Genomic DNA, 12,276 nt, shown 5'->3' with positions numbered 1-12,276 from the left:
TGGTGAAAGGGGGATTTGAGTAAAGCCGTTTCCCACTAAAACGACGTTTCACAACAAGGCCATAAAGAAAAAAGTGAGTCCATCTCTGCCGCTCTCTGAGGGGCTCCGCTTGATGTTTTTCCAGCGTAGGCAGGAGGCGGAAACGGCGGCGCTGCAGCGCGGCACATGATGGCACCACATGAAGGCGTCGCTTCCACGTTTGCCTGCGCTGTTGTTTGACTGAGACATATTTCCACGCCGCCCCGCTCCTCGCTCTCATGATGGCGCGTCCCGACTGAAGCGCCGATCCGGGTGAGTTACGGCGTTTTCCTGAGAGGCTGGCCAGAGAGATGATTTGTGGACGTCTGGGGTCCGCGGGCTCCTCGGACACCGTTTAAACACCAGCCTTTTATCCTGCGGCTGGAGGAATGCGGGGGGAAAAAACCCTCGCCTCGCGGTGACATTTCTAACACGGCGGCGACGGCGGCGCGGCGATTGGTCGACACGCGGACATCACAGCCAACGCCAGTCGCTTAAAAAAAACAGTTTTATTTAGTTTAATACATCGGGCGGCTCATCGTGAAATACATTCAGCTTTACAACTCACTCTTCACATTCCCACCAGACACACAGGTTTCTCAGCACTAAACAAAAACAGCTCCGGCTTAAAAAGCAGACTTCTGCTCTGTACACCATGCCGGGACACTGCTGTTTCAGCTAAATATAAGTTAAAGTATTTATCGTAAATAGCCTCTGGAGGTCATTCACCAGACAGACAAAGAAATGGCAACGCAGATTTCCCATGCAGTTAATATAAAAGAGAGAGGAGTAAATGGAAAGTCCCGTTTACACGACGACATTTCAAGTCAAGAGGTTCAACGCGTTCTTCGGACGGGGACACGGGGACGGGGACGGGGACGGGGACGGGAGCGCTGTGGGTGGGAACACCCCGATGACTCACTGACCCCCTTTATTACTGAACACTTTCCCTTTGTGCGGCCAGAAGAGGAGATCTGTGTGAAAATACTGTCGTAGTGATATTTCTGATATTCTGTGTCGGAGCGGCTGAGTGCCAGAGCGTCTCACTCCGTTAAAGCAGCTCGTTAAAAAAATAGAAAGGCGTGCAACTCAAAGACCGTCCCTCTCCTGACTGCACTGCCAGTCTCCCCCGAAGGGCTGACGTCCGAGGGGAATAAATACTGCTCTGAACCAGAGAGGAGACCATGATCCCAGAATCCTCCAGCTTCTCCATGAGCGCACGCATTTTCACAGTCTGTGTGTGTGTGTGGGGGGGGGGGGACGGAGGAAAGACAAACACTGGAGGACGGAGTCGGCCCTGCATTGATACAGATGTGCTCGCTAAGGCAAAAGTGCTCCATGGACCGAGAAAAAAAAAAAAGCAGCATGCTGGAGACAAACAGAAACCTTGGTCAAACACAGGTTTTTCCATTCCCATCATCAGACTGCAGAGACGCGGCCATGTGTCTGACGAGCTTTGGCGCTCACTTCTGGACTCCGTCATGGCTGAATCATGCGAGCATCGAGCGAGAGCGGCTGATATTATTGATCGAGGTCTCAAAAAAAAAAAAAAAAAAAAAAAAAAAAAAAGAAAAAAGACTGCAGACAAGGTAAGAAGAGAGGGGCAGAGAGTCGCTCCTCTGAATCCAGGAAGAGGAAGGCCGGCCTGGATTTTGCATTTTATAGCGCAGCGTTATTAGAAAGTGTGCAAAAAAGGTGTGTGTGTGTGTGTGTGTGTGTGTGTGTGTGTCTGTGTGTGTGTGTGTGTGTGTGTGTGTGTGTGTGTGTGCTGTCTAAACCAGGGAGCAGTAGCCGCTGCAGGAGCCTCCGCCGGCGTCCTCGTCGGTCAGCTGCACCGCCCGGCCGTGGTTCTCGCTCTGCCACAGGCCGGGCGTCTGGATCACCTTCTCCACCAGCTCCTCGAAGGCGCACTGCACGCCGTCCTTGGTCTTGGCGCTGGCCTCTGAGGGCGGAGGGACAGAGGAGACATCGGGACCTGGGCTGAGGACAGCTGAAATCATGAGACGCTGCACAGACGACTTGGAATTATGATTAGAATGAATTAAGGTAAAACTAATTTTGATGTAAATATGATTATAACCACTCAACAAGTCAAAAAAACCCTGCTGTGCTGCTTCATTCGTCCTTCCTCTCATCAAACAGGGGAAGAAAGCAAAGCGGGCAGAAGAGTGGAAGAGAGGAACAGAGTGGTCTCATCCTGCTCGGACCTCTGCAGGTGGAAACTCTGAGCAGAACACCAGCAGCAGAGCTCAGGAGGTCACGAGAGGACGAGTCAACACCTGCTGCCGCCGTCCGGAGACGTCCGGAGACATCCGGAGACATCCGGAGACATCCGGAGACATCCGGAGACATCCGGAGACATCCGGAGACGAGTCAGAGACACCGGGCTTTCATTCAGACATGAGTGGATTCAAACACAGTGAGAACTCCAGCTCTAGACCGGGGGAATTCTAAACAGATCCACGCTTCAGAAGCTGTGATGGTGTGTGTGTGTGTGTGTGTGTGTGTGTGTGTGTGTGTGTGTGTGTGTGTGTGTGTGTGTGTGTTCTCTGTACTCACCTATAAACAGCATGGAATGTTTTCTGGCGAACTTGAGCCCCTCGGCCCGGTCCAGCTCATGGTTTTCCTGAAACAAGCAGGGAGACGACGGCTTAGAGTGAGCTGTCAGCTACTGAGGAGGAGGAGGAGGAGGAGGAAGAGTGTGTGTGTGTCTGGAACTGAGGAGTGTGTGCAGCCTTGCTGCAGCAGGAGGAGGGCCGGGGGTCCAGCAGCTGCTCACCCGGTCGATCTTGTTGCCCACCAGCATCTTGACCAGGTCGCTCCTGGTGCAGTACGTCTCCAGCTCGTTCAGCCAGTTGTCCAGCTTGGTGAAGGTCTCCCTCCGAGTCACGTCATACACTGAGGAGCGCACACACACACACACACACACACACACTGAGGAACTACTAGAGCCCATGCATTTGTGGGATGAGCAGTCAGGCTGATTGACTGACTGTTGGGGACAGATACACCTGTTCTGTGTCTTGGGGAAAATCCACTGGGAGACATGGAGGTCTGGGAGAGCTGCGCGGACGTGACGTGACTTCATGCAGTTTTTTAGAAATGTAAACTGTTGAAATCCAATGAAGTCCAAACAGGAGAAGCACTTTGTTGTAGGTTTTGCTTCATCTGCTGAATGCGATGAGTCTAAATGAAGGGATTTTTTCCAGTTTTCACATGAACGCTGGTTGTTTATGGGACCCTGCCAGTTTCCAGTTAGATGAATTTACACAGAAGAGAACATTTGTACAAAATGAATCAACCAAATACAGTTTGTTCACTCCAAACATTCAGCATCTTTAAACCTGAGGTGGTTCTGGATGATTCTGCACATTCAGAATAATTCCATGAGCAGCAGCAGTGTTGGTAAAAATACCACTTAGTAGCGTTGACTGACTTCATTATTAATTAGCTGAACTGATTATTACCTTTCCTCACACCAAAGCTCAATATATGACTGTTAAAGGTGGGATTGTGAACGTAAAAACAGACCAAATGGAGACTAAACGATCGATCAACACACTGCTCTATCAGCTAAAACACACGTCGAGGCTCATGATCCCAGACACAGTGAGGGAGGCGCCTGCTGCTACGGAGCATCATTACAAAGCATGAGGTGCTATTCAGGTTTAACCCACGTCCTCCGTGTGTGTGTGTGTGTGTGTGTGTGTGTGTGTGTGTGTGTGTGTGAGAGAGACACACAGGTGGCATCACTGAGTGTTGCTTACCGAGGATGACTCCCTGTGCACCGCGGTAGTAACTGGGCGTCAGAGTTCGGAAACGCTCTTGTCCTGCAGTGTCCTGAAACACACACACCCACACACACACACACACAGACACACACACACAGGTTTGTATTTCTATTCTTGTGAGGACACTCATTTACATAATGCATTTCCTAGCCCCTAACCCTGACCCAAACCACAACACAGCCTAACCCTAAAGAAATGCTTTTGACCTTTTACTTTTTTCAGTAACAACAACATGGTCAAGAAAACACTGTTTCCCTCATTAGGATCAGAAAAATGTCCCCACAAGGCACATCGTGCAGGTTTTCCTATCCTCGTGGGGACATTTGGTCCCCACGAGGATAGGAAAACGCACGCGCGCGCGTGCGCGCGCGCACACACACACACACACACACACAAAACTAGAGCAGAGATATATAGTGTGACAGTATCGCCATCTTGTGGCCACTTGTGAGTACTGCAGACCTGAACATGGGGATTTCAACAGCAGTGTGTGTGTGTGTGTGTGTGTGTGTGTGTGTGTGTGTGTGTGTGTGTGTTTACCCATATCGCCAGCTTTGCCTTGTTTCCATCCACAGTGATGGTCTTCACTTTGAAGTCCACACCTGGTCAGAGAGTCGGAGAGAAGAGGGCGGGGTCAGTGACTTCCTCTAATGCCCTCTCAGAATCTAACCACCCCTAGTGAAGGGTCATGACCTCTGACCTCCTGCAGACCCCCAACATGCCTCTGGCCTACCGCCGCAGAAATGACTCAAAGAACCACGGTTCACTCAGAAAACTCATTCACATTTCAGAGTCCAGAAAGACAGAGACCCAGAGAGACCGGAAGAGTCCAGAAAGACAGACCCAGGGACCGGAAGAGTCCAGAAAGACAGAGACCCAGGGACCGGAAGAGTCCAGAAAGACAGAGACCCAGAGAGACCGGAAGAGTCCAGAAAGACAGAGACCCAGGGCCCGGAAGAGTCCAGAAAGACAGAGACCCAGAGAGACCGGAAGAGTCCAGAAAGACAGAGACCCAGGGACCGGAAGAGTCCAGAAAGACAGAGACCCAGGGACCGGAAGAGTCCAGAAAGACAGAGACCCAGAGAGACCGGAAGAGTCCAGAAAGACAGAGACCCAGAGAGACCGGAAGAGTCCAGAAAGACAGAGACCCAGAGAGACCGGAAGAGTCCAGAAAGACAGAGACCCAGGGACCGGAAGAGTCCGGTTCATGTGGAGCATCCTGCTCCAGCAGCATGGAGGAGGCACCATCAGAGAGCAGCTGCTCCTCAGGCCTCAGCACACAATAAGTCCACTTGTGAACAGCAGAAGTCGTCGTCAAGCTGGAATTGATGCTGACGGTCACATGACGAGTCACGGAGACACTGACTGTGTGTTGTGGTCTACCCTCCACTGCTGCTGGTTCAGTAAACTGTTTGGCATGAGCAAGGCAGCACTGCAAGCTGCTACTTGAATATTCTACTTTCATGATATAACGTCAACGGAGGGTGAACATTTTACATCAGTTTCACCCAAAATGATGCATGTGGACACCTGTGCTGTGCTGCTGGGACGTCTTCACTCTTTCACCGTTCTTCCTCTGCTGAATAAAGATGGCACTGTGAGCGTCATCCTTTGGGATCCACCTGGAAGCAGGACAGGTGAGGCAGACGCTGAGGCCATTTGCAGACGGAGGCGGTTCTGGTTCTGGTTCAGGCTGAAATAAATCAGACAGCGGGATGAAGCCCTGCCAGGTCTTCATACGTCCAAACATCTCTGTAGGCTGACCTCGGCTCCACTCTCCACACTCTGAATATCTGTTTGAAATTCCAACATGTGTCCCTACAAAACTGTAGAACTAAATAAAAACCTTTCAGAGATTCATGGTCCAAATCATGTCATATATAGTTTCAGCGGGGCAGAAGTCTCAAGGACAGAAACCAAGAGAGGAAAAACCCCAAAACAAACTAAACTATTCTGCTGCAAAATGCTAATTCGAAGGTGAAGAAACGCTCATGAAAATGAGGGTCAAGAAAAACTCAACTGAAGGAATCCCCTCGAGGAAACTGGGTGGCCACATTGCTGGGGGTCAAAGGTCATGCTCGGGGAGCTGTGGGATCAGCCACCACTGCCCTAATTCTACTTATTTGACTCCTGCCAGAGACTGGGAGCAGTGCTCAGGGGCCCGTCAGCTGTGGGAATGGAACCAGCGCACGCAGCTCACACATCCACTTCAGTGACCTGTAGGCCGCTGCTGTGTGAGCTCGCTGCACGGCTACAGCACAGCATTTGAAGCGTTTTCCCACAGGAAGTGACCCGTCGGTGGGATCAGCTGTGGCCGGCTCCGATCCTGCAGCTGGAACCACTTCCTGGTTGTTAAACGTTCCGGCTCATGAGGTACTCACCTATCGTGGCTGACTGTTCCGGGTCGAACGTGTCCTCTGTGAATCTCAACAGGAGGCTGTTGACAAGAAGAGGAGACAGAAGAAGATGAGGCCTCAGCGTTTTTCGACCTCGCCATGGCGCCGCTGCCTCTCGCTGGCGTCAAACACACGAGCAGTGGATGATTTCACCACGGCATCGGCTCGGAGGACAACTAATCAAGCACAATCACGAGCTCGCTCCTTTCCTTCCACCCGTGAATAATCTCTTATTTTCCCCGCGGCCGTCCAGGTCAGGAACGGCTGGTGATCAGGTGAGGAGCTGCAGCGCCTTCTCGGTTCATCACGGAGAGCATGACAGAACCAACATTACATCCACATCATGCTGTGTGAAATCTGTTACGTGGACAAGTCAGACAATGAGATGGAGATGTCCTGTTTTCAGTACAAATCAAAACCAAGTCTGAAATTCCCTCAAGCCTGAGGCCTTACATGGTCAATGACACAACATTTCAAGTGGAAACGCATCGATTTAGTGTTTTCATCTCAGAAGTTTCAAAACAGCATCGATTTACACGGAAACGGAGGAAACGCTGAAAACAATGTAGTTACTACACGTGTGCGATGGGTGTCAGGAAATATCCACACAAAACGTTGCAATATTTCATTTCATGATACTGGGTTGATATTCAAAAGTAGAGCATCAATTTTTTTCTTTTTTGATTGATTTTTGTTGCATTTGAACCTCCCACCGCTCGCTGGCAGTAGTTACTACTTCCTCCGTTCCCTCAGGTCTAACTGAACAACGAGCTCTCACCAGGTTATCTGTCTGAGAGGAGAGAGGAGACATCGGCTGTGAGGGAATATTCTGGCAGTTAGTAGAGACGCTGATGACAGCCATGCAGTCTGGAACATCTGAAAGGCCACAGTCAAGCATTCAGACAAACAGCAAATCTGTGGCGAGACCCCATGATCATGCAGAGTTAGCGAGTAACATGTAACGATGAGTGGGCCTCAACATGTGCAGCACTGGAGAACACAGAGAACAATACAGTCTACACATTAACAACTGAGAAGATGGAGCAAGTTGGACTGCTATTACGGCAACTGTCAACTCTAAAACTACCAGGTCCAATAGGATCTGGACTGGAACCAGGACCAGGACTGGCAGTCATGACATTCTAGAGGAAAACATTGTGGTGCACATGACCAGTGGAAGCATTTCAGAAAAGATTCTTCCCTCATTTCCAAAGACACGGAACTTAAGTGTTTTCTACAAGCTGCGTTTTCAGTGGCTCTGAGCACCGTCGTCATGTAAACCAACCCCAAAAACATCAACGTTCTCCCTGTGTGTGTGTGTGTGTGTGTGTGTGTGTGTTTCTTCCAGGTACTCCAGTTTCCTCCCACAGTTCAAAAACCTGCATGTTGGGTTAACTGGGCACTCCAAATTGCCTCGAGGTGTGAAAGTGAGTGTGTCTTGCAGTCTGTGTCTGCGTGTCTGTCCTGTGATGGACTGGAGACCTGTCCAGGTGTACCCTGCCCCGGTCCACAGTTCAGCACGCCGTGACCTGCACAGAATGGAGCGGTCGAGAAGATGAATAGACCTCTGATTTACCTCCGTCTTAGGAGATACATTTGGTGGCAGCAGTTCCTGATCTTCCCCTAAAGACATTAGACATTAGAAGTGTGTGGAAGCTGAACCCTGAACTCCTGCCATGGCTTTGGAAAGACAGGATCTGGATCCTCAATCTGCACCTCAGCTACACAGAAAGCTGCAGACCTCACAAACCAATGTGGCACTCTGAATAATATTACTCCTGAGGTTATCGACAATAGCCTCTGATCGCCACTTAATGACTGCAGCAGTTGTATAATTCCTTACTAATTAAAGTCACTTGTTACCTGAGGATGATTATTACAGAGATGCTGATGGTGGGGGAGCTTCAGCTCAACGGGATGAGAGGATAAACCCTGCTTCACAGCTGAACAGTGACTGCTGCCACTCACGGTGTGATGCTTTAATACAGTGAAGCACATCATGCCGACATCTGGTCTTCATTTCAACATTAGCATGTCTCACACAGCTAGCTCTCGGCTAGCTGGGGTTAGCCTGACACTCAGCAAGCTACAAACTAAATGTTGTGCTTATTTCCCAGCAATGTTCTCCCCGATGTTGTGAGCCGTTGTGTCGCAGCTGAACGCGATATGATACCATCTTAAACCCTTAAGCCAGGTCATGTTTCTAATCGTGTTATTGATCAAGTCGCGAGGCTAACATCAGCGAGCTAACGTTAGCATTTGTGCAGCTGGAGCTCACCTGGATTTCCCAACGCCACTTTCTCCTATTATTAGTATTTTCAGCGTCGTGAGTGTGTCGTCGTCCATGTGTCTTTTCGATGGGCGCTGTTAGAGTCGATAAAAGCCTGAAAACTGAGATTTTAAAGCGAACGTGCGCTAAGAGGAGCTGCTGTTTACAGCGAAAGCAAAGATCGTCAGTTTACGTAAGACGTCTCACTCCGGCGACGTGCTCTACGACGACACGTCAAGTCCTGCACACGAGGTCTCACTCCTCCCACGTTCCAGAGACCGTCGTTAAAAGTTCAAACAATGCAGTTTCTCAATGAAAACAGTGGAAATATGTACTTTAAATTTGCACAATAATCTGTACTCATGTAAAATCAAACTCCTCACATGCCACTTCTTGTTTCTTTCTTTATTTAATAATTTCTTTTGTCGTCTGTCATTCATAAGGCAGGTTCAATTCCCCATCAGCCCATGTCCACATACTGAAGTGTATATGAGCTTGCTCGCCCTGAGTAGATAGAGTGACTCAGTTGGTGTGTGTGTGTGTGTGTGTGTGTGTGTGTGTGTGTGTGTGTGTGTGTGTGTGTGTGTGTGTGTGTGATTTTTCTATACATTCATTGTATTTTATTCTGATATCATTTCATTTAAAGCTTTATTACTAATCCTTTCTCTCTGGATTACCTCGCCCCTGTTCCTTACTCCACGCTTGCAGGAACGTTTGTAACGCTTTGCTCAGACTCGGCACCGTTGTTATCATCTTCCTGTTATCAGGAAGAAACGAGAGAATCAAATGCGAGGTACTTTTCCTATTCTCTCTGTCTCTGTCTCTGTCTCTCTCTCTCTCTCTCTCTCTCTCTCTCTCTCTCTCTCTCTCTCTCTCTCTCCCATGTGAAGGGGGCTGGTGGGGGACCTCAGTATTTCTAAAACTCTGCCTGCGGCCCTGTGTGACACTAACCTTCAGTACCAAAGTGATAAACATCAATTGATCAATCTTTTTTTTTTAATATAGCATCTTTTATCCCGTTAAAAGCAACAGAAAGTGCTTTATAGAATTTAAAAACGTTACAAAATAAACTTGTCCCTCCCACCCTCCATACGTATATACACACTACAGAAACATGTACACACACTTGCGCACACACACCACTTACATTACGGTGACATGGCATGGCGCTAAGGATCAGGAAAAACAAAACTCTTTAAAGAGCTGGTAGTCCCCCACGATCCAGCAGAACACTTGGTTCTCAGAGCGGTGGTTACACACGTGGACAAAATTGTTGGTAGCCTTCGTTTAATGAAAGAAAAATTCACAGTGGTCAGAGAGACAACTTGAATCTGACAAAAGTAGTAAAGAAAAATTCTATGAAATTTAACCAATGAAAGTCAGACATTGCTTTTCAAACATGTGCCAACAGAAATATTAGAAAAAAAAAACTCATGAAACAGGCCTGGACAAAAATGATGGTACCCTTAAATTAATATTTAGTTGCACAACCTTTTGAGGCAACCGCTGCAATCAAACGATTCCTTTAACTGTCAATGAGACTTCTGCAGCTTCCAGCAGGTATTTCAGCCACTCCTCACGAGCAAACTGCTCCAGGTCCTTTTCCAGACGGCAGGTTTCAGCTGCTTCCACAGATGTTGGACAGGGTTTAGGTCAGGGCTCATAGAGGTCACCGACAACAGTCCAGTGTTTCCTCTGAGCCGGTCCTGGGTGTTTCTAGGTGTGTGTTTTGGGTCGTTGTCCTGTTGAAGACCAGGACCTGCGACTGAGACCAAGCTTTCTGACCCTGGCAGCACATTTCTCTCTAGAAATAGTCTTGAGATTTCATTGTGCCCTGCTCAGATACCAGACCCCTGTGCCAGATGCAGAACCTAGCAGAGCCTCCTCCGTGTCTCACAGTAGGGACAGTCTTCTTTTCTAGATGCTTCATTTTTCCTTCTGCGAACATAGAGCTGATGAGCCTCTGGACAGATGAGACTTCCTGTTTTGTCTCATCTGTCCAGAGGACATTCCCCAGAAGCTTTGTGGCTTGTCAACGTGTGGTTTGGCAAATTCGAGTCTGGCTTTTTTATGATTTATTTTTTAACAATGGTGTCCTCCATTTAAAAAGATTTTTTTTTCCAATCAATGTCAGTGTTTTTGCTGTTTCAGCATTTATTTTATTTCAGCAGCTTTTGGTAGATCATCATTTGAAAATGAAATTGAAGTTAAAGACAAACAGAACATGCAGGTGAGATTGAAAAAGCATAGCCGACTTCAAGAGAGGACCTTATCCTATCACATCCTATCCTACCACAATCAATCAATATCAATCAATCAATCAATCAATCAATCAATCAATAAATAAATCATGTGATTGAAGGAAAAGAGAAGCCCAGATAAATGCAATTTAAAGTTATAGTAATAGTTTTCCAAAACATCTTTTGCCAAATTCATCAAATTTCTCCTCACTACCTGTAAGCTGAGCGTTCTCAGTATGCTGAGAAAAAAATCCGGTTTCAGTACACAGATCAGATATGTACTGCTGTTGTGATGTTTTCTATTTATAGTAACAGTAGTAGTGTGTGGCTACAGTGGGCAGCTAGCTCACTTAGCTTAGCGGCTTAGCCTCGTGCTAACCGTCAACAACATGGCTATTTCAGCTGCTTTATTTGCTGTGTAGCTGCCTGTCTCACCTCCACACATTTTTGTAGTTTTTGCAAAGTGGATTATAGCCAAAAAGACAAAAACGCAGGTTTGCTAATGCAGTGTGGTCCAGAGCCCTGGGTCCCTGAGCCTCGTCATGACATGGCACGTGGGGGTGAGACTGCACCGGGTGTCTCCTGACTCGTCTGGCCCGGTTACTGCGGGGCCGGAGCAGGGTCGCTATGAGAGACACCAAGACACCTTACAAACCCTCAACATCACAGAGAAACCCCCACCACCTCCACCTGTACCTGTGCGGCTCTCATTGTCTGTCAGAAAGGTGGAGGTAAGCTGTTTGTCATGTATTTTGCTTTGATTTCTCTGTTAATAACTTCTTTAACTTCATGTTTTTTTATATAGTCTATATTTTTCGATTATACTTTTCAACATTTTGTTATGTTACCGCCTTACTCCAAAATGGATTCATTTTTTTTTTCTCAATCAACACACACTACCCCACAGTGTCGAAGTGGAAGTCAGATAAATATGAACTATTTTTAATTTAAAAAAAGTATTTAGATGAGTAAAAAAGACGATGAAAACAATACAGTGCAGTGTACTTAAAAAGAACTGCTCTAAATCAAGAAAAAACATTGCTAAGTTTATTAGGAACTATATTAGGTTTGGTTGACTATTTAAAGGAGTCATATTATGCAAAATTCACTTTAAAAAGGTGTCTTTACAGTGATATTGCCTCCCAGAGCCTCTGTATGATCCCCCAGAAGTGAAAAATTCAGTCACCTCCCTCAATTGTGCACTCCACTTTTATGAAAATATACACTCAAACACGCGGTTCTGAAATCTTCCTCTTTCTGACGTCAGGAAGAGGAACACCACTCCCCCCCGGAAGAGGATCCAGCCTTTGGCCGGCCCCCGGTCCCGGACAGGTCGCTCATTTCGGCTGTGTTTTTTCATCCATCGCCAGTGTTTTCATAAAGTCAGCTCCTCCACCGTCTTCAGGTGGGTCAGCTGACGAGCTGACAGTTTTTGCTAGCTTAGCCACAGTTAGCTCGGATGGGAACGTAGCGGAGCTCCTCTCCCCAGCAGAGAGGCACTTTGAGTCGGCCGCTGCACGTGAACAGAAGACGATCGGAAGAGATTCAGGAAGCAGAAGCAG

At 47.8% G+C, this 12,276-nt stretch overlaps 1 protein-coding gene across 4 annotated transcripts; it reads right to left on the bottom strand.

Moving 5' to 3' along the window:
- Positions 1–508: 508 nt before the first annotated feature.
- rab18a (RAB18A, member RAS oncogene family) lies at positions 509–8,652 on the bottom strand. 4 transcript variants are annotated; one of them, XM_030099886.1, is made up of 10 exons: positions 8,484–8,620; positions 6,984–7,081; positions 6,191–6,246; positions 5,340–5,431; positions 4,350–4,411; positions 3,786–3,858; positions 2,798–2,916; positions 2,578–2,644; positions 1,782–1,960; positions 509–1,747 (listed from the first exon to the last, which is right to left on the bottom strand). In XM_030099886.1, the coding sequence occupies exons 2-9, from the start codon at positions 7,065–7,067 to the stop codon at positions 1,791–1,793; spliced, it is 723 nt and encodes a 240-aa protein (XP_029955746.1). In that variant the 5' UTR covers positions 7,068–7,081; positions 8,484–8,620; the 3' UTR covers positions 509–1,747; positions 1,782–1,790. The 4 variants fall into 4 exon arrangements, with proteins under 4 accessions (XP_029955746.1, XP_029955745.1, XP_029955747.1 ...); XM_030099885.1 differs by having other exon boundaries at positions 509–1,960; XM_030099887.1 differs by lacking the exon at positions 5,340–5,431 and having other exon boundaries at positions 509–1,960; positions 8,484–8,614.
- Between the last annotated feature and the right edge of the window lie 3,624 nt (positions 8,653–12,276).

Source organism: Salarias fasciatus, chromosome 9, assembly GCF_902148845.1.
Source record: "Salarias fasciatus chromosome 9, fSalaFa1.1, whole genome shotgun sequence".
Taxonomy (NCBI): Eukaryota; Metazoa; Chordata; class Actinopteri; order Blenniiformes; family Blenniidae; genus Salarias; species Salarias fasciatus.
This window is presented reverse-complemented; position numbering and strand designations above follow the sequence as displayed.